At 42.6% G+C, this 19406-nt stretch overlaps 1 protein-coding gene across 3 annotated transcripts in view; it reads right to left on the bottom strand.

Moving 5' to 3' along the window:
- Positions 1 to 1133: 1133 nt before the first annotated feature.
- The window catches only part of LOC112250277 (vascular endothelial zinc finger 1-like), a 47132-nt gene continuing 28859 nt past the window's right edge, over positions 1134 to 19406 (bottom strand). The window contains exons 2-6 of one of the 3 annotated variants that reach the window (XM_024420295.2): positions 15013 to 15767; positions 10340 to 10409; positions 9742 to 9904; positions 4226 to 4261; positions 1134 to 3555 (exon numbers count right to left, since the gene is read on the bottom strand). In XM_024420295.2, coding sequence (XP_024276063.1) covers positions 3206 to 3555; positions 4226 to 4261; positions 9742 to 9904; positions 10340 to 10409; positions 15013 to 15767 — 1374 coding nt within the window. In that variant the 3' untranslated portion in view covers positions 1134 to 3205. Of the gene's footprint in view, positions 3556 to 4225; positions 4262 to 9203; positions 9631 to 9741; positions 9905 to 10339; positions 10410 to 15012; positions 15768 to 19406 lie in introns of those variants that run through there. The other 2 variants (XM_024420296.2, XM_024420298.2) reach the window with 2 other exon arrangements.

Here is a 19406-nt window from a genome sequence, read left to right as displayed (position 1 = left end):
ATTCATAATAGATTCACTACAAAATAGTTGTATTAATTCTCTTTTGGAGAGGAGACAGACAAAAGGCTCAAAACAAAAAACACCTGCTTCCTTCTTCCCACGCTTGTTTTTCATTTGGGGTACTCCCATTCAATTTAAACTGAGCCTCTAAGAATGGTCACACTTGAATGAAATTGGGTTTTTGGTTGGGTAAGCTATGACAGACTCTCAGATAAATATCAAGAACGTTTACAGCAATAAAACCCTCATTTAATGTTAGCTGTTGGTCAGCGGAGATAGCATAATACTGCAACACTGCAGAAATGTTGGCCTACATGTCAGTCTACTGAATATACTAATCAAATACTGTAGATATTTTCTAAATGAAAACAATATGCAATATTTAAGACTAATCTCCTTTATCTCTTCAAAATTTTACCATTTTAAATAGGGAGCATCATCTAGCAACATTGAACTGTGTACACATCAAAGGAGGATCAGCTGAAAAGGAGTGGGCAATTGACATTGGACCTGAATAAAACAAACAGCACATCAGTAGTAATTTATTCTGCAGAAGGCAATAAAGACTGGAAAGGTCATTCACGCATCATCAGTAACTCAATAGAGCATCAAACCCATCAGGTTTCGCAAACAAACAAACACGCACACAAAGCTCTCTATTGAAAAATGTTGTCTGACTAGGCTTAATCTGTGTCTGGAAACTGGACCGTTTTTTGTTTTATAAAAAAAAAAAAAAAACTTTATTTAACTTGGCAAGTCAGTTAATAACAAATTCTTATTTACAATGACTGCTTATGTCAGCTAAACCCTAACTCGATGCTGGGCCAATTGTGCGCCGCCCTACTGGACTCCCCATCACAGCCGGTTGTGATACAGCCTGGAATCGAAGCACTGAGATGCAGTGCCTCAGACCGCTGCGCCACTCGGCAGCCCCTTGGTGTCTCAAATAACAGAACAGGGCCCCAAATGGCCTAAAAGCCAAAAAAGGCACAAAGCAATCTGACAAGAGGAAATGCGACTGTTGTCAATTAAGTGTGTGAACATCTGTACTACTGTGGGGTATGAGTGTAGAGGCTCTAATGAGTGGAACAGCTAGCCTCCATAGGCTGAATCACCAGGAAATGGCACACAGCCACAAAACCCACCCATCATGTTTTATTTTATTTAGACAATCCAAATAAAAAAGGCACATAAAACATTGAGCATGTTTACGTAACAATTTCAAAAATACATTTTTTTTTAAATGTAGGAATGTATTACCTTTCTGCTAATCAGAAAGCCTAGTCTTCATAGGTATATACAAAATTACCATTGTTAATGTTCTAATACAAAATATTTATAAAAAGGTTCTTTCACATGTCTATTATGACATTCTCAGAACTAAAATAGTTTTGTACAAAGATATACATTCAATGCCTTCACAGAGGTCCAATCATTTCCAAATCAGTTCTTTTGTTTAAAATTATGAAATATTCAATTCAAAATATTAGCTTATTTGAACCTCATAATTGTATCAAATTTGGCAAACAGAACAGGTAATTATAGTTCATCTACTCAATACATAAGAAAATGCTCAATGGATTTTCTTTGAAAGAACTTGTGGGAAAAATGTGCCTGCATCTTGTGTGTGATCTTTCAGGGAATACTAAACCTCACACAGCACAAAAACCTTGCAAAGGTGATATGGCCAAGTAAGAACGTCTTATCTAGTAATCTATGGGTCTCAATGCCTGAGATGTGCTGCCGAGGCCATGTTGGCTCAACTAAATTGTCTGCATCACACTACAACATGATCTAGTAGTACATTACTTTCATACACTTCTCAAAAACCATTAGTGTTTTGTTCTAAATACATCCGTCACCTCATCCATAAATCACCATGACACAGGTGGAGACAATGGATGTTTGATTGAAAGTATAGTTTGCCGACATGATTATTAAAATGGACAGCTATGTTCACAAAATTAAAAAGAGTTCTTAGATCCCTAGTCTTAAGGACTTCTACGTTTTTCTTTTAACAAAAAAAGGTATATGGAGAGTTAAATATTTACAAGGTAACATGGGAAAAGGATCAAGTTTGTTAGATGTGAATTCAATCAAATAAAACAAAAAATAAAGTTTACAGGGCTACTCTCATCGTGTTATGAGCAGAATGTCCATACTATCAGGATCATCAAAACCAATATTAAAAAGGGTATAAAATATTTCTAACGAAACTATAAACCATCACCAACGTGATAATAATCATAAAAGAAATACACATTTGTGAACTTCAGGATCATTTCCTCAATGGCATTTGCAAGCCACTAGATGGCCCTGTTATTATGTAGGCTGGTTACCTAACACTCCAACTTGATCATTGATAATACTGCAGTTAAGTGACACATGGGATGTGTTCAGTGCAATACTCATTCCTCTTTCAGTTTGTGTAAAACAATGTACGTCAACTGATGACCAAACAAAAGAAGCACACCTCTGCCATCCCTAACACAGAGAAAAAAAACTAACTGTACACATATTTAACAGTCAAGAGGGACAATTTCCAGATATCCACTTCAACAAAATACAGATTCAATTATTGATGGTGAGAATACATTAACATGTACCTCAAGAGCATACCTCTTATTTGAAAAACAAAGTTTCACAGCTGTGAAAAAATAACCTTCCGTCCAAATGGAAGTCTTTGTCCCTTTTGTTTGACTGCTCTCCTAAAAATATTAAATACTGATTAGCAGGCTATAGATAAAAACAACATAAGAAACACCCACTGGCTTTGTAAGAGAACCTATGGAACAATAAAACCAGCAATTCATACTTATTGCATTAGTGCTTTTAAAAATGATCTTCCAATTGCAAAGGTATGGGCGTTTAGCGAGACTTGAGGAGTCCTCCCCTCTTGTTTATCCTACCCCGACTAATGTAGGCATCACTGTATAACACTTCATCGACTCACTACATCTAATTTTGAAGTAATTCAGATAAGACAAAACCCAACCTAACTTCTACACAACTGTTCTGGTTCTCTTTTCTGTGATGTAGCATTGTTTGGGTTGGAGCCATGTGACAGGGAGGTTCTCTCCTGCTGCACGGCACAAGTAGGCTAAACTTTCATTTCCAGGTCTGAGGAGTGGGCTGGGGAAAGATGGGGGTAAGGAGGAGGCATCATCATCTCTTGTTTTGCCTAATTCTCTCCACCTTTTTCTTTTTACCAGGGTGGGGACGAAGGCAGGACTTGGGACAGAAAAGGCATACTCTCCATGGACCTCATGGCGATGTTGAGGGGCCCGGACATTGTCATGGCCATTGGGGTGCTGATGGCCAGAGGGTGGGCGATATTCATGTGTGCCGTGGTAGGGATGTTGATCGAGGCGATGTTGATGGGTCCAGTGATGGTGACTGGGTGCTGGAGGCTGACGTTCACCGTGTTGGTGGAAATGTTCATTTGCGACGCTATGGTGACGGGGTTGTTGGAGTTTCCCCGGTTCATTGTGGTGGTGATGGGGGCGGAGCCTGTTACCGGTGTGGCTGAGGCAGAGTTGTGGACATCATTACTGTCTAGAGAACGGGAGAGGATACAGTGTTTAAGATTCACTGCTAAATCAAACAAATACCTGTACACACAGACTTACTGGTTATTCCCCCCCATTAAAACAGAGGGAGGAATGCAGTCTGTACTTGACTATTTTGCATAGATTATTTTTTGCAGTGTACGCCTTCAGCATTCTTCTCTTTACTGCTACTGCCTTGACTCACCTGCAGCACAGCTTAAACTAAAACTGACCATAATAGCAATAACCATTTCACACTTCTTTAAATGTGACAAATGCATGCTTTTCTAAAGAAATACTGAAGCAGGTAAATCATGTATAGGTTAAACAGTAAAAATAAAACTCTAGCGGTCATTCTTGCTGTACATAGTATAGTAAAACAGTTGTAAAAATTAGGGCACATAAATTTCTGTGGAATGTAATGTGGCAATGTTTGTAAATGAAGTGACACACTATCATGCAGCATTTTCCCTATATTCATTTGGCTCTCGGCAGAAATGCACCGCTGCCCCCCTTTTGGGAGTTTACCCACATCCTAACATCGATTTATCCTTGCCTTATACTTGTGTGTGTGATGTGACTGTGTGTAATCTTGGGTTGCAGGCAGGGGGTTTGGGGTAAGGTTTGGTTTTCACACAATGCTACATTATTATTATTATTATTATTATTATTATTACCTTTTTGTCCCCCTGAGGAGTTCCACTGCCAGTCCCCTATTCAGAAAGACACACAGGTGTTATAAAAGGCTGTCTGCAGGCCAGCCAAGGCTGCTGCGCTAGGGCCAGGGTGTCACTCTCTCAGTGCACTCTACAGGCCCCACTTCAGGTGGGCAAGGTTGGTACAAACACCAGAACAGTGGCACACCCTGGCCTACAAGTCCTTAGGGGAAGGAGGGAACGGGCCATAGGTTTACTGTGGTGACAAGCAATATCCTATTTGTAGAGTTCTCTGTGCTGTATATGTCTGCCTTGTGTTGTGGACCCTTGGGAGAAGGGTGGCAGTGCTGGTTCAGATGGCAGCTAATGCAGAGTGCATAAACATAGCAGTTAAGGGATTTCCCTTCAGTGGCCAGGGAAAGGCCTTGTTGCTTCTACTGTCTGAGTAACAAACAGGAATCTGAGAAATGTTGATTATACTTTGTTATTGACTACACCTTTTGAGCAGTGATTCATGTGTAATGCAGTGTTCTCCAGATGGGATGAACACAGTTCATGTTCCACAGCCTCAGGAGAATCACAAACATGTTTGCTAACGGCCTGTATCACCACAACTCAAATACAGCACTTTCACAAATGGAAATTCACAGATTAATAAACAGGAATTAGACACATAGTTACAGTGTGAAGGCTGAGGAAGAAACCAGTTATTGGGCTGTACTTGACAACATTATTATACACTTTATTATACACAATGTACAAACCATTAGGAACACCTTCCTAATATTGAGTTGCACCCCCCATTTTACCCTCAGAATAGCCTCAATTCGTGGGGGCATGGACTCTACAAGGTGTTGAAAGTGTTCCACAGGGATGCTGGCCCATGTTGACTCCAATGCTCCCCACAGTTGTGTCAAGTTGGCTGGATGTCCTTTGGGGGTAGGACCATTCTTGATACACACAGAAAACTGTTGAAAGTGAAAAACCCAGCAGTCTTGCAGTTCTTGACACACTCAAACCGGTGTGCCTGGCACCTACTACCATACCTCATCCAAAGGAAATTCAATATTTTGTCTTGCCCATTCACCCTCTGAATGGAACACACACGCAAGCCATGTCTCAATTGTCTCAAGGCTTAACAATCCTTCTTTAACATGTCTCCTCCCCTTCATCTACACTGATTTAAGTGGATTTAAAAAGTGACATCAATAAGGGATCATAGCTTTCACCTGGTCAGTCTATGTCATGAAAAGAGCAGGTGCTCCTAATGTTTTGTACACTCAATGTATTTAAATGGTTACGGTAGCAGGGATTTTTCTGAATTATTTACTATGCAGTAAAACAAAGTAAACTTGAGTTCATGCCACCAAAGATGTCAATAACACAAACAAAGACCCATGGGAGAGCAATCCTCTGACAAAAACCCTGCCCCCTCTTCTAAATCTGTGAAAGTTGCACAAATCAATCGAGTGGGGAAGCTGTAAGGTTGTTGTGGTGGGATCAGATCTCACTTTGTGTTCCACTTTCCTCTGCGCCTTTGTGCTCAAACACGAGCCAATTGCTGAAAGCGCTTTACATTTAGAACAGATTTTTGCCACAGGCCATCCACTTCTGTCAACCAGAATGTCAGATTACATACCACGTGCAGACAAAACATTTTTTTTTTTTTAAAGTACGTATAGCATAGCATATACATCTCTCCACTCAACGGATTGTAACACCCAATTCATGTTTGAAAACAGAATGTAACTGAAGAGAAATGGGGAAACGTAACTAGCGAGGAGGACATGGTCATCTTGGTAAACGTAAGGTGGGCGCTTCCATGTCCCGTAGCTCTACTACACAGACAATGAAACCTGCCTCAGGATAAAGTCAGCACCAATCAAACATGAGATTTTCACTGTAAGCTGAGATCAACTAGTGACGTTATCCCAAGCACTGGCCTCTGGCACACTGTCTTGGTATGGAGTAAAAGACGACTTTTAGGAAAATGTCAGCGATGGGATGAGAAGTGTGGATGTTCAATACAAAAAAATCAAGAACTTTTGAAGCCCTTTGAAGTAGTGATTTTAAACCGGTTTCCCACATATTTAAATCTATATGTCTGTTTTAAGTACACTATACAGCGCATTCGGAAAGTATTCAGACCCCTTTGCTTTTTCCAGACAAATTCTAAAATGGATTAAATCAAATAAAACTCAATGTACACACATGACAAAGCAAAAACAGGTTAAGATATATCTTTGCAAATGTATTGCAAATAAAAAACAGAAAAACCTTATTTACATTATTCAGACCCTTTGCGAAGAGACTCGAAACTGAGCTCAGATGCATCGTGTTTCCATTGATCATCCTTGATGTTTCTATAGCTTGATTGGAGTCCACCTGTGGTAAATTCTATTGATTGCACATGATATGGAAAGGCGCACACACACACACGTCTATATAAAAAAGGTCCCACATTTGACAGCGCATTTCAGAGCAAAAACCAAGTAATGAGGTCGAAATAATTGTCCGTAGAGCTCAGAGACAAGATTGTGTCGAGGCACAGATCTGGGGCAGGGTACCAAAAAATGTCTGCAGCATTGACGGTCCCCCAGAAAACAGTGCATCATTCTTTAATGGAAGAAGTTTGGAACCACCAAGACTCTTCCTAGAGCTGGCCGTCCGGCCAAACTGAGCAATCGGGGGAGAAGGGCCTTGGTAAGGGAGGTGACCAAGAACCCGATGGACACTGACAGAGCTCCAGAGATCCTCTGTGGAGATGGTTGTCCTTCTGAAAATTTCTCCCATCTCTGCAGCACTCCGCCAATCAGGCCTTTATGGTAGAGTGGCCAGACAGAAGCCTCACGTCTGGAGGAAACCTGGCACCATCCCTACGGTGAAGTATGGTGGTGGCAGAATCATGCTGTGGGGATGTTTTTCAGTGGCAGGAAGACCAGCCAGGATCGAGGGAAAGATGAACAGACCAAAGTACAGAGAGGTCCTTGATGAAGTCCTGAACGCTCTGGAGCAGGTTCTCAGAACGGGGCAAAGGTTCACCTTCCAACAGGACAACAACTAAGCACAGAGCCAAGACAACGTAGGAGTGGCTTCGGGACAAGTCTCGGAATGTCCTTGAGTGGTTGAGCCAGAGCCCAGGCATGAACACGAGCTAACATCTCTGGAGAGATGTGCAGCGACACTCCCCATCCAATCTGACAGAGCTCAAGAGGATCTGCAGAGAAGAATGGGGGGAAAAACTCCCCAAATACAGGTGTCAAGCTTGTAGCGTCATTTTTATTTATTTATTTTATTTCACCTTTATTTAACCAGGTAGGCAAGTTGAGAACAAATTCTCATTTACAATTGCGACCTGGCCAAGATAAAGAAAAGCAGTTCGACACATACAACAACAGAGTTACACATGGAGTAAAACAAACATACAGTCAATAATACAGTAGAAAAATAAGTCTTTATACGATGTGAGCAAATGTGGTGAGATAAGGGAGGTAAAGTTTTGTTTTAAAGGCCATGGTGGCGAAGTAAATACAATATAGCAAGTAAAACACTGGAATGGTAGATTTGCAGTGGAAGAATGTGTAAGGTAGAGAGAAATAATGGGGTGCAAAGGAGCTAAATAAATAAATACAGCAGGGGGAGAGGTTGTTTTTTGGGCTAAATTCTAGATGGGCTATGTACAGGTGCAGTAATCTGTGAGCTGCTCAGACAGCTGCTGCTTAAAGCTAGTGAGGGAGATAAGTGTTTCCAGTTTCAGAGATTTTTGTAGTTCGTTCCAGTCATTGGCAGCAGAGAACTGGAAGGAGAGGCGGCCAAAGGAAGAATTGGTTTTGGGAGTGACCAGAGAGATGTCCACATTTAAGTCAGAACCGTCCAGAGTAGTGATGTTGGACGGGCGGGCAGGTGCAGGCAGCGATTGGTTGAAGCCATGAATTTCGTTTTACTTGTATTTAAGAGCAATTGGAGGCCACGGAAGGAGAGTTGTATGGCATCATACCCAAGAAGACTCAAGGCTGTAATCACTGCCAAAGGTGCTTCAACAAAGTACTGAGTAAAGGGTCTGAATACTTATGTAAATGTGATATTTCAGTTTTGTATTTTTTGATATAAATTTGCAAAACATTCTTTGTCATTATGGGGTACTCTGTGTAGATTGACGAAGGGGGTTGGGGGGGCAATTTAATCCATTTTAGAATAAGGCGGCAACGTAACAAAATGTGGCAAACGTAAAGGGGTCTTGAAAACTTACCAAATGCAATGTATACATAAAAGTATGTGGACACCCCTTCAAATTAGTGGATTTGGCTATTTCAGCCACATCCATTGCTGACAGGTGTATAAAATAGAGCACACAGCCATGCAATCTCCATAGACAAAAGCATTGGCAGTAGAATGACCTTACTGAAAAACTCTGTCATAGGATGCCACCTTTCCAACAAGTCAGCAGTTTGTCAAATTTCTGCCCTGCTATAGCTTCCCCGGTCAACTGTAAGTGCCATTATTGTGAAGTGGAAATTTCTAGGAGCAACAACTGCTCAGGAACGAAGTGATAGGCCACACAACCTCACAGAACGGGAAGCACGTAAAAATGGTCTGTCCTTTGTTGCAACACAGTTCCAAACTGCCTCTGGAAGCAACATTAGAACAAGAACTGTTAGTCGGGAACTTCATGAAATGTGTTTCCATGGCCGAGGAGCCCCATACAAGCCTAAGATCTCCAATGCCAGGCATTGGCTGGAGTGGTAAAATGCTTGAATATGGGTTTAGCGGATGCCAGGAGAACACTACTTGCCCAAATGCATAGTGCCAACTGTAAAGTTTGGTGGAGGCAGAATAATGGTCTGGGGCTGTTTTTCATGGTTCGCGCTAGGCCCCTTAGTTCCAGTGAAAGGAAATCTTCACGCTACAGAATACGACATTCTAGACAATTCTGTGCTTCCAAATTTGTGGCACCAGTTTGGGGAAGACCCTTTCCTGTTTCAGCATGACAATGCCCCCATGCAATGCAAGGTCCATACAGAAATGGTTTGTCAAGATAGGTGTGGAAGAACTTGACTGGCCTGCACAGAGCACTGACCTCAACCCGCTCAAACACTGTTGGGATGAATCGGAACAGACTGCGAGTCAAGCCTAATCACGCAACATCAGTGCCCAACCTCACTAATGCTAGTGGCTGACTGGAAGCAAGTCCTTGGAGCAATGTTCAAACATTTAGTGGAACGCATTCCCAGAAGAGTGGCAGCTGTTATAGCAGCAAAGGGTGGGCCAACTCCATATTAAAGTCCGTGATTTTTGGAATGAGATGTTTGACGAGCAGGTGTCCACATACACTACATGATCAAACGTATGTCTTGTCCATAAGTGAAGTTGTGTTGGCGTTGTCCTGTTTTTTAAATTTTGTGTGTATGTCAGGAGCTGCTGTTCACCTAAAGGGACAATAAAGTATTAAATCAATCAAATCTATTAAATTAGAAAGACAGTTTGAGTTGGGAGGGGGGGGGGGCAGTGGCTGGTGAGATAGGGCTAACGTGACTTACCTTTGTTAGAGGAATTAAAGTTGGTCTGGCCGTGTGTCTTTAGATGGCTGGTGATGTAGGCTGCGCTCAGCATCTTGCCACAGATGTTGCAGGTGACCTTCCCTTCATGTCGGATCATGTGGGAGCGCAGTCTGTCTTTGGTGGCAAAGGCAGAAGTACAGGCCTGGGGGAGGAGAGGAGAACAGGTTCATAAGGTCAGGCCAGAGGCACACTACTATTCATAGTGCCACCCAGCTTTGTGTCAAGTGCAGCTTTAATCATTTATCTAACAGCCAGCTTTCATCATTCAGACTGCAAGGAACATGTCCAACTATAAAGGCTTATAGATCATCATAAATATCTACTGGGGCCACAGGGCAGAGCCTACTGGAGTATGGTGTCATGAACCGACTGCAATTACAGCTCATTTAAAAAGACACTAGTTGGGCACAGTTATCATCATTCCTTTTGATGCTGGAAACTAACAAGTACTGTCAGAGCCGGCAGAGAAGAAAGTGCAAAGTGGGAGAGTTCATGCTAGCTGACAGAAATGCAGTTGTCAATAATGAACGGTTGACAAGTGGCCCTAATAAGGCCACACAGTACAGCTCTCTCTCACCGATACTTGGCATTTGAACGGTCTTTCTGAGGAGTGGACATGCTTCACGTGGCAGCTCAGATGATCTGGCCTGGAGGAGAGAGGTGAAAAAAAGTGAATCTTGCTGTAGAATATTAATAGACACACAACAGTCTGTTTCTTAACTTTTGATCTTTCCAGTGAGACTTCACTGTTCACACATCCCACTCATCGCAGCTCCCATTAGTTTGACTGAAAACCTGGACAACAGCAGACAGGCTAGAAGCTAAATCATTTCATCACTGTCATAAGGAATGGTGTGGAGAACTCCAAAACTAACAGCTGGGCCAAAGTGAGACAGTTTCACACTGGTAGTGGTTTTGTTACAAAGGAGATGAGTCAAGTGGAATCTTTTCAGAGGTGCTGTGAACCAGAATGACTTCTCTTCTTTTCACTGTTAACCAAGGAGGACAGCAGCTTACACACACACACACACAGAGAAGCGCAGGAAGAGAGAGGGAGTGCCTGCAGACCTGGCTGGCTGTCTGACAGTGACTCAGAGTTACGTTATTCTGCTGGCCGGCCTCACTTTTCAATGTGCTGATAAAACTCTGTCACTTTGTTGGAACCAAGCCGGGTTCTTCCCTTAACTGCCCAGCTCTAAGATTCCAGTTTGGACAGAGAGCATAATGTAGGGTGTTCACCCAACCCATAAAATTATTATTTCATTCAATGGTCATAAAGAAATGTTCAGTCAACAGAGAATTGCATTGGAAAAACAATAGTCAAGACCCCATGTCTACCGTATATGGTTAACAAGTTAGACAATTTACTCAGAATTTAGCATGATTAGAGTGAATACAATGTCATTACGGCCATGGTCAAAAAGTGGACGCTGCTCAAAATAAACGAGTCACTGCTCCGCGGGCAGAATGGCGCCAACTTCAAAATGTCAACTGACAAACTAGCTAGTGGCTCCAGGTTAGTGTGATAGGTTTTTTTTCTAAATTAAATTGGCTGTCTACAAAACAAAATTGGGTCTATATATTAATTTACAAAGCTGAGTATAAATATCTACCCTCCCCGAAGACAATCTGTTCCAGTTTTCATGAGTCTTTCCCTTTAAACCGCCATAGAAACGGCCCCGCAACGTTGATTGACCTGGGTTAGAGGAATACAAAACCACAGATCTGTTGATGAAAATGACATGAGTATCAAGTTGATTTTGATTGGTCCAAAGCATGGAAACACCTCCAAATGTTACCAACTCCCAACATCAAAAAATGGAGATACAACCCAGAGCTGCGCAGTTTAAACTAGCAATGGTCACAACAAACGAATGTCTTATTTAATCTAGGGGTGTTAACGTTTCAATGTTAAAACATTTAAAGCTGCAATATATAACTTTTGGGTGATCTGACCAAATTCATATAGAAAAGTACATTATAGATCAGTCACTCTTTTGAAAGCATGTCTGAGTGTGCTATTTCTATGCTTCCCATTCTTAAGTTTAGTTTTTGCGCCTTACTTTCGATAACTAACAAACGAGCTTCAATGCCATACAACACTCCTTCCGTGGCCTCCAATTAAAACATCTCCAATCCAAAAATAAATCATGAATCGGCTTCCTATTTCGCAACAAAGCCTCCAAACATACCTTTGTAAAACTGACTATCCCACCGATCCTAGACTTCGGCGATGTAATTTACAAAATAGCCTCCAACACTACTCAGCAAACTGGATGCAGTTTATCACAGTGCCATCTGGTTTGTCACCAAAGCCCAATACTACCCACCACTGCGACCTGTATGCTCTTGTTGGCTGGCCCTCACTTCATATTCGTCGCCAAACCCACTGGCTCCAGGACATCTATACGTTTTTTCTAGGTAAAGCCCTGCCTTCAAGGCTCACTGGTCACCATAGCAACACCCACCCATAGCACACGCACCAGCAGGTATATTTCACTGGTCATCCCCAAAGCCAACACTTCCTTTGGCTGACTTTCCTTCCAGTTCTCTGCTGCCAATGACTGGAAAAATTGATCACTGTACAAAGCCAATCTGTAAATAGCACACCAAACTACCTCATTCCCATTGTGTTACTTATCCTCTTGCACCCCCAGTATCTCTACTTGTACATCATCATCTGCACATTTATTACTCCAGTGTTAATGCTAAATTGTAATTATTTTGCCTCATTGGCCGATTTATTGCCTTACATCCTTACTCTTTTACATTTGCACACACTGTACGTAGATGTTTCTACTATTATTGACTGTACATTTGTTTGTTTGTAACTCTGTTGTTTTTTGTGGCACTGCTTTGCTTTATCTTGGCCAGGTCACAGTTGTAAATGAGAACTTGTTCTCAACTGGCCTACCTGGTTAAATAAAAGGTGAAATAAAAGGTGAAATACATTTTTATTTTTTATTGTTTTCCTGTGTGAAAAACACATACCTAAGATTAGCTTGCTATTTGATCTAAGTGAGTGGCTGAATTAAGATGACGGGGCATCATATTGTGTTAGCTTTCTGCTGTGTTTGAGAAGTCAAAGCCCTTTGGATGAGTTATTTGTACAGCTGCCACCATCTTGATGCTCTCGTCCTGTTCACCGAGCAGAGCAGGCAGGCCCGTTGCCCTAGCAACTCTACAGACACAACATGTAGCATACACATGCTGCTTCGGAGCCCGTACTGAAATCTTAACTTGCCACATGACTTGTGATTGGACGACAACAAAAAGCTACACACGCCCCTCTCATGAAAAGCAAGTGCAGCAGCATCATAAATTATAAAATTTTCTCTCTCCGCAGGAAGCACGACAGACCATCTGCATTGTGAATTCACATGGAATTGTATTACTTTTTCTTAGCGTTTTAACAGAAATCCAATAAAACAATTTTTCCCCGTAGTTTAATCAGTTAAGTAAAAGCACATTAAGGTTATAATATTGTAGAGAAAAATCTAACGATTAGTTGTATGTGATTAATAAATGTACTCTATTACCCGGTTCCGTTGCAATGCACACCGGGTAGGCGAAGTGTTCTCATTTTGAACCATTTCATGTGTCCACCTCCGCAGCGGGCCCAGAGAGCAAATCAAGTGCACTATAGGCCTACCGCTGGCCAATCGGATGACTCAGATTACCGTGTCTGCAGTAACATAGCAGGCGTAAAAGAAAATTAAAGCAAAGTCGACAGATTTTTAAAAAAAAATAATAATCTGATGAGAGACTCAATGAATACAGCAAAGAACAGCTGTTTTTATGAGTGAGTTCATGTTTAAGTTCTTGCTCAGCACTGTCAGCACTTTTTATTCACCACAATGCCATAAAATGCATATTCTTCCTACTTCCACTCACACTACAACCAACACTGCCGCTGTAATGAATGAATGAGCAGGAAAGTTTATCGATTTGCGTAAATTATTTTATATCGAGGAATATTTCACTTTCTCCGTTCATAGAACTAACATGAATTTGTGCATGAGGCAGAAATAATGCAGCGCGACATGAGTTTCGCCATCAGCTGGAAGACTGATGTCCCTTTTTGGTCAGTGTCAGCGGTGGAAAGAGAGAGCTCAGTCTGCTGCTCTTTCCTTACACTGACCATCAGATGCAGACACCAGGGACGTCTGCTGCTCTTTCCTTACACTGACCATCAGATGCAGACACCATCAGCCCAGCAAACAAACAGGGCAAATAAAGCAAAGCCAATATGCAGCGGTAATGTATTGGGCCTATACTGTAGCCTACTGCACAAACCTCATTGCTACAGTACTGTTTTAAACAAGCTGTAAGAGGAGCCCTTTGCTTCTTGGAAATCAATGTCAATTTGCCATTCACTCATGCCCACAGATTACTAGTGACGCATAGCTGGAAGTAGTGAGTGGATGTTGCAGTAAATGTTGAAAGAGGAAATCTTACAAGGCCACTCTTGGCTATGCCTGGAAAGAACGGAATGAACAGTCATTCCAGGTGGGTTAGACTTAAAACAAACTGGGCCCTGTAAAGGGCACTAAAGACCCTACGCAAACAGAGTGATGGCGCATGGTATACATTTTAGGCGCACAAAAGTACGTAGAACTATAGAAAACAACACCTGTCGCTGCGTTTGAGTAAAGTGTGTAACGGCCTTAAGCAGCAGCACAGGAGCAGAATGGGATCCGCTGTGTGTGTGTGTGTGTGTGTGTGTGTAAAAGAGGAAATCCCAGGCTCCTGCCTCCTAGGTCTGTTTTAAATGGCATTCCCTGGGGAAGGGTTGACGAGCTGGCGGGAACCACAGCATGACGCACAAATCAAAGCCGCCTTTCCCCTCCCCCTGCCTCACTCCTCTCTGCCTGCATGCCTGTCCTCGCAGGGGGGAACTTTTGGACGCTGGAGTTGAACTGCACTCTAAAGCGTGACTGTTTAAACATGCTGGGGACCACAAAGGCACCGAGTCAAGAGCATTCAACGCTACTATAAATCCGTGAGGGCAGCAGCCAAATGGGACGTGCACCACGTTAATGTCACATTGAGCAACTGATGGTCATGCACTGAGATGGAGAGTGTATCTATAAGTGCTTGTCTAACACTCTATAGAATGTGTAGACTAACAACCGTGTACCTACATGAACTGAATTAGTTGAGTTTGTAATATATAGCAAGCACTTATACTTGAAATGTATGGCAGCTAGCGAGTGGTTGTGAATATGCATGATTGGGCCTGGGGCCTACCTGGAGAAGCCTTTCCCACACACGGAACAGACATAGGGCTTGTGGACTCCACCGTCGTGAGAGCGCACGTGGTAGGTCATGCGGTCCTTCCTCTTGAAACGCTGCTGGCAGATGGGGCACTCGTAGGGCTTCTCGTCCGAGTGGGACAGCTTGTGACGGTTCAGGTGGTAGACATCTCGGAAGGCCTTGCCACACATCTCACAGCCGTGGTTCTTCTTCACTGGCTTGGCAGGCCTTTTGGGCTGGCTCTGCTGGGGTATATTGATTATAGAGGCTGGAGACATGATGCTGGAGGCTGAAGACACAGAGGGGGTGGCCGTAGTGAGGATGCCTGCGATGGTGGATATGTAGGAGGGCTGCCCACTATTCTCCCTGGGCAGGGTGGAGATGAGAGGCACCATGGTGGGGGCTGTCTGAGCAGTCTTCTTGGGCCGGGACACCATCTTGACGCCCGTGTGGCAGGATTCGTGGCGACGCAGGTGGTAGCTGTCACGGAAGGCCTTGTTGCAGTAGCCACAGATGAAGGGTGTCTTGCTTTTGTGCTCCTTCTTCACTACGGGCATGGGTCCCCTGCCGCTGCCAGTCCCGCAGGCCACATTGTCTTTGAGGAGCTCGGCGGCACTGGCAGGGGGTTTCTGGTCCAGGAGGATGGGCATTACAGGCTTCTGGTCCACCGGCTCACTCCCAGAGTTGAGCAGCGGCAGCAGGCTGTTCTGGGCCACCTGGTGCTGGTGGTGGAGGGCTTCATTGGCCTGCTGTAGAGACATCACATCAGAGCAAGGTGAAACACAGATCAACATAAGTTCAATTTTCAATCAACACAATATTACAGTATTTAGTAGCCTGAACGTGTAGCAGGTGGCCTCCCTGTTGGAACAGACAGGGTAGAATTACAGGTTGAAACTACCATGGGCCATTCTTGCTGTCTGCTACAGGCTAGCTGTAAGAGATCCCTCACTGAAAGTTCAGGTTTTATTTGTGTTACTCAAAATAGCCACATTCACTTCACATCCTTGTAGCTCTGCCTTTCACCTTTATGTAACCTGACATTTTTAGGAGATTAGCATACATCTTCACATTCCTCCTTTATATAACTGCTCTTGCGGTGGGGATAATAGTTTGGGAGGAAATTAATTTAGCATTAGGCTCTCTTTGTGTTGTGTTGCTGTCTTAGATGGCCTACTGGGAATAGCCTAATCTGGGAGCCATTCACATGCAACAACTATTAGGAACAACAAAATCTCAATGCCATTCAAAGGCTACATCTTAAAACGCTCCAGTGCTGCTGGGGCGGCTTTGCTTCGGTGACTCGTCCACCTCTGCCATAGCTTGGGCCTAGAAGCTACATGAGTTTGCACAACACATGGAGATTGAACACACTCTGTGTGGTGGTTATTCAATTTCACCCTGAGAGCGTGTGCCCTTTGAGTTAGTTCACAGCTCCTCCGCTGAAGTGAGGCTGTAGAGAGTTGGAGAGTTAAAGCGTGGCTGGCTGCGGGTGTAATTGCGAGGCAAAAGCCATTGCATCGGAAGCAACACCAAAATAGACAGTCCTTCTTGGCGCATGTGGCATCGCAGAGTAGACCACAGAGGACAGAACATAGCAGTCGGCACTACCGCCACTCTGCTGAATGACTAATGACATGCAAGAGGGACTTCAGTCAGCTGGACATTGCAGAAAATACAACGGGAGGAAATGTACTGGAAAACATTCAACCAGATAAATCGCCACAACAACCTTGGTCTCTAGTCTAAAACCACAGCAACTAGGAATATCATTTTCCAAAGTCCTTTACTGCACATAGTTGCTATTGTAATCTATTGACATCCAAGTACCTTATAAACAATCACCTTTGTACCAAGCCACAGTATTGATGTCTGGGGCATCTATTCGATGAATCAAGCAAAATAAGCAGGGTCAGTGACTGTTGGTGTTTTACAGGGACAAAAATAGGCCCTGGCTCTGTCATTAGTGAGGAGGCACATTAGCAGCCTGCTGCTGCTACTGCTGTGGAATCCAAACCTGCTAGCATATATGAAAAATGATCCCCCGCCATGATGGTGCACTCTTCATGTGACTAAAAGTAGCCTGCCAAAATACAGCAGCAACCTGGGCATGAGCTCAGCCAGACAAGGCCCTGGTATACTGGGTGATTCGAACCACGGCAGTAGCAAATGGAGTTAGAAAACCGTGATGCATCTGCAACTATTAACGATCAATCTGAAGAGTAAGATGCCTAGTTTATAGCACAGTGTCTTATTTGAAATACATTCTAGTTTCACCTGAATATTGTACATTTTCAACCCTAAATTCTCATTCAATTCAGGTCATTTTATAAACAAAACTTATTTGAATAACATACATGGTGTTTGTCCTTAAATCATAAAACTTGGATACTAGTTGAAGTCTACATTCAATTATAATACGTATTACATGAAAACACTGGAAATGTTTCTCATTACCGTAACACTTGCTATAAAAACTCCAATCATTTTTTAAATAAATGTTTTATTCACCCTTGATTAGGGTTGCACATTTTAGAGAACTTTCCGTGGGAATTAACAGGAATATATGCATATTAATATTTATACAATTTCAAATGTAGATGTTTTTTTGCATTGGATATATTTACCCTATCATATGGAAACAGAAACAAACATTTAACCTTATCATAAGTAGACAATTACAAATGATTAAATCCTTCCAATAGAAAAAAAACTGTTACGAATTTAACTTTAATTCAATTTGACTCATCACATGGGATGTCATTGAACAACAAAAGGGAATATTGAATGATCCATGGCATCTCCCAAAAACAATTTCAACATGCATCTGTAAAATCCGAGTCTAGATACTAAAGCTTTGGTTGTCTTCCTCTCAGGCGTCCATGTCTTCTCCCTGGACCTCCACAATGTCCACCTCTTGAACATCAGACTCTTGAGGCCTCATCTTCACTGTCACTTTCCAACCTTGTTGAGGATGGCTCGTTATCAGGCTCAAAAAGCCTCAAATTCAAATTGGCCACCAATTTTTCAACCCTTGTATTGGTCAGCCTGTTGTGTGCTTTGGTGTGTGTTCCCAAACAAAGACCAGTTGCGCTCTGAGGCGGCTGATGTTGGTGGGATTTGGAGGATGGAAGCAACAGGGGAAAGAGCCTCAGATACACAAGGTCCCTTCCACCAGGTGGCTGATGAGATATGTTGGCACCACTGCCATATTTCATCTCCATTCCAAAGTTCTTGCTTGGAAGTGTACTTCACCAGACTGCCAAGAACCTTGACCTCATCCAGGCCAAGGTGGCGGAGACTAGAGGTCGACCGATGATTTTTCAGAGCCGATACCGATACTGATTATTGGAGGACCAAAAAAGCTGATACCGATTTCAAATCGGCCGATTTAAAAAAAAAAAAAAAAAATGTATTTGTAATAATGACAATTACAACAATACTGAATGAACACTTATTTTAACTTAATATAATACATCAATAAAATCTATTTAGTCTCAAGTAGATAATGAAACATGTTCAATTTGGTTTAAATAATGCAAAAACAAAGTGTTGGAGAAGAAAGTAAAAGTGCAATATGTGCCATGTAAGAAAGCTAACGTTTAAGTTCCTTACTCAGAACATGAGAACATATGAAAGCTGGTGGTTCCTTTTAACATGAGTCTTCAATATTCCCAGGTAAGAAGTTTTAGGTTGTAGTTATTATAGGACTATTTCCCTCTATACCATTTATATTTAATTAACCAATGACTATTGGATGTTCTTATAGGCACTTTAGTATTGCCAGTGTAACAGTATAGCTTCCGTCCCTCTCCTCGCTCCTCCCTGGGCTCGAACCAGCAACACAACGACAATAGCCACCATTGAAGCAGCGTTACCCATGCAGAGCAAGGGAAACAACCACCCCAAGGCTCAGAGCGAGTGAAGTTTGAAACGCTATTACCGCGCGCTAACTAGCCAGCCATTTCACTTCGGTTACACCAGCCTCATCTCGGGAGTTGATAGGCTTGAAGTCATAAACAGCGCAATGCTTGAAGCACAACAAAGAGCTGCTGGCAAAATGCACAAAAGTGCTGTTTGAATGAATGTTTACGCGCCTGCTTCTGCCTACCACCGCTCAGTCAGATACTTGTATGCTGGTATGCTCAGTCAGATTATAACGCAGGACAAGCTAGATAATATCTAGTAATATCAACCATGTGTAGTTAACTAGTGATTATGATTGATTGTTTTTAATAAGATAAATGTAATGCTAGCTAGAAACTTACCCTGGCTTACTACATTTGCGTAACAGGCAGTCTCCTTGTGGAGTACAACGAGAGAGGTATGTCATTATTGCGTTGACTAACTGAGGTTGCAAGATTGGATCCCCCGAGCTGACAAGGTGA

This window comes from Oncorhynchus tshawytscha, linkage group LG30 (assembly GCF_018296145.1).
Source record: "Oncorhynchus tshawytscha isolate Ot180627B linkage group LG30, Otsh_v2.0, whole genome shotgun sequence".
NCBI classification, from domain to species: Eukaryota; Metazoa; Chordata; class Actinopteri; order Salmoniformes; family Salmonidae; genus Oncorhynchus; species Oncorhynchus tshawytscha.
The sequence above is the reverse complement of the archived record's forward strand: the minus strand, read 5'-3'. Positions and strand labels throughout refer to the sequence as shown.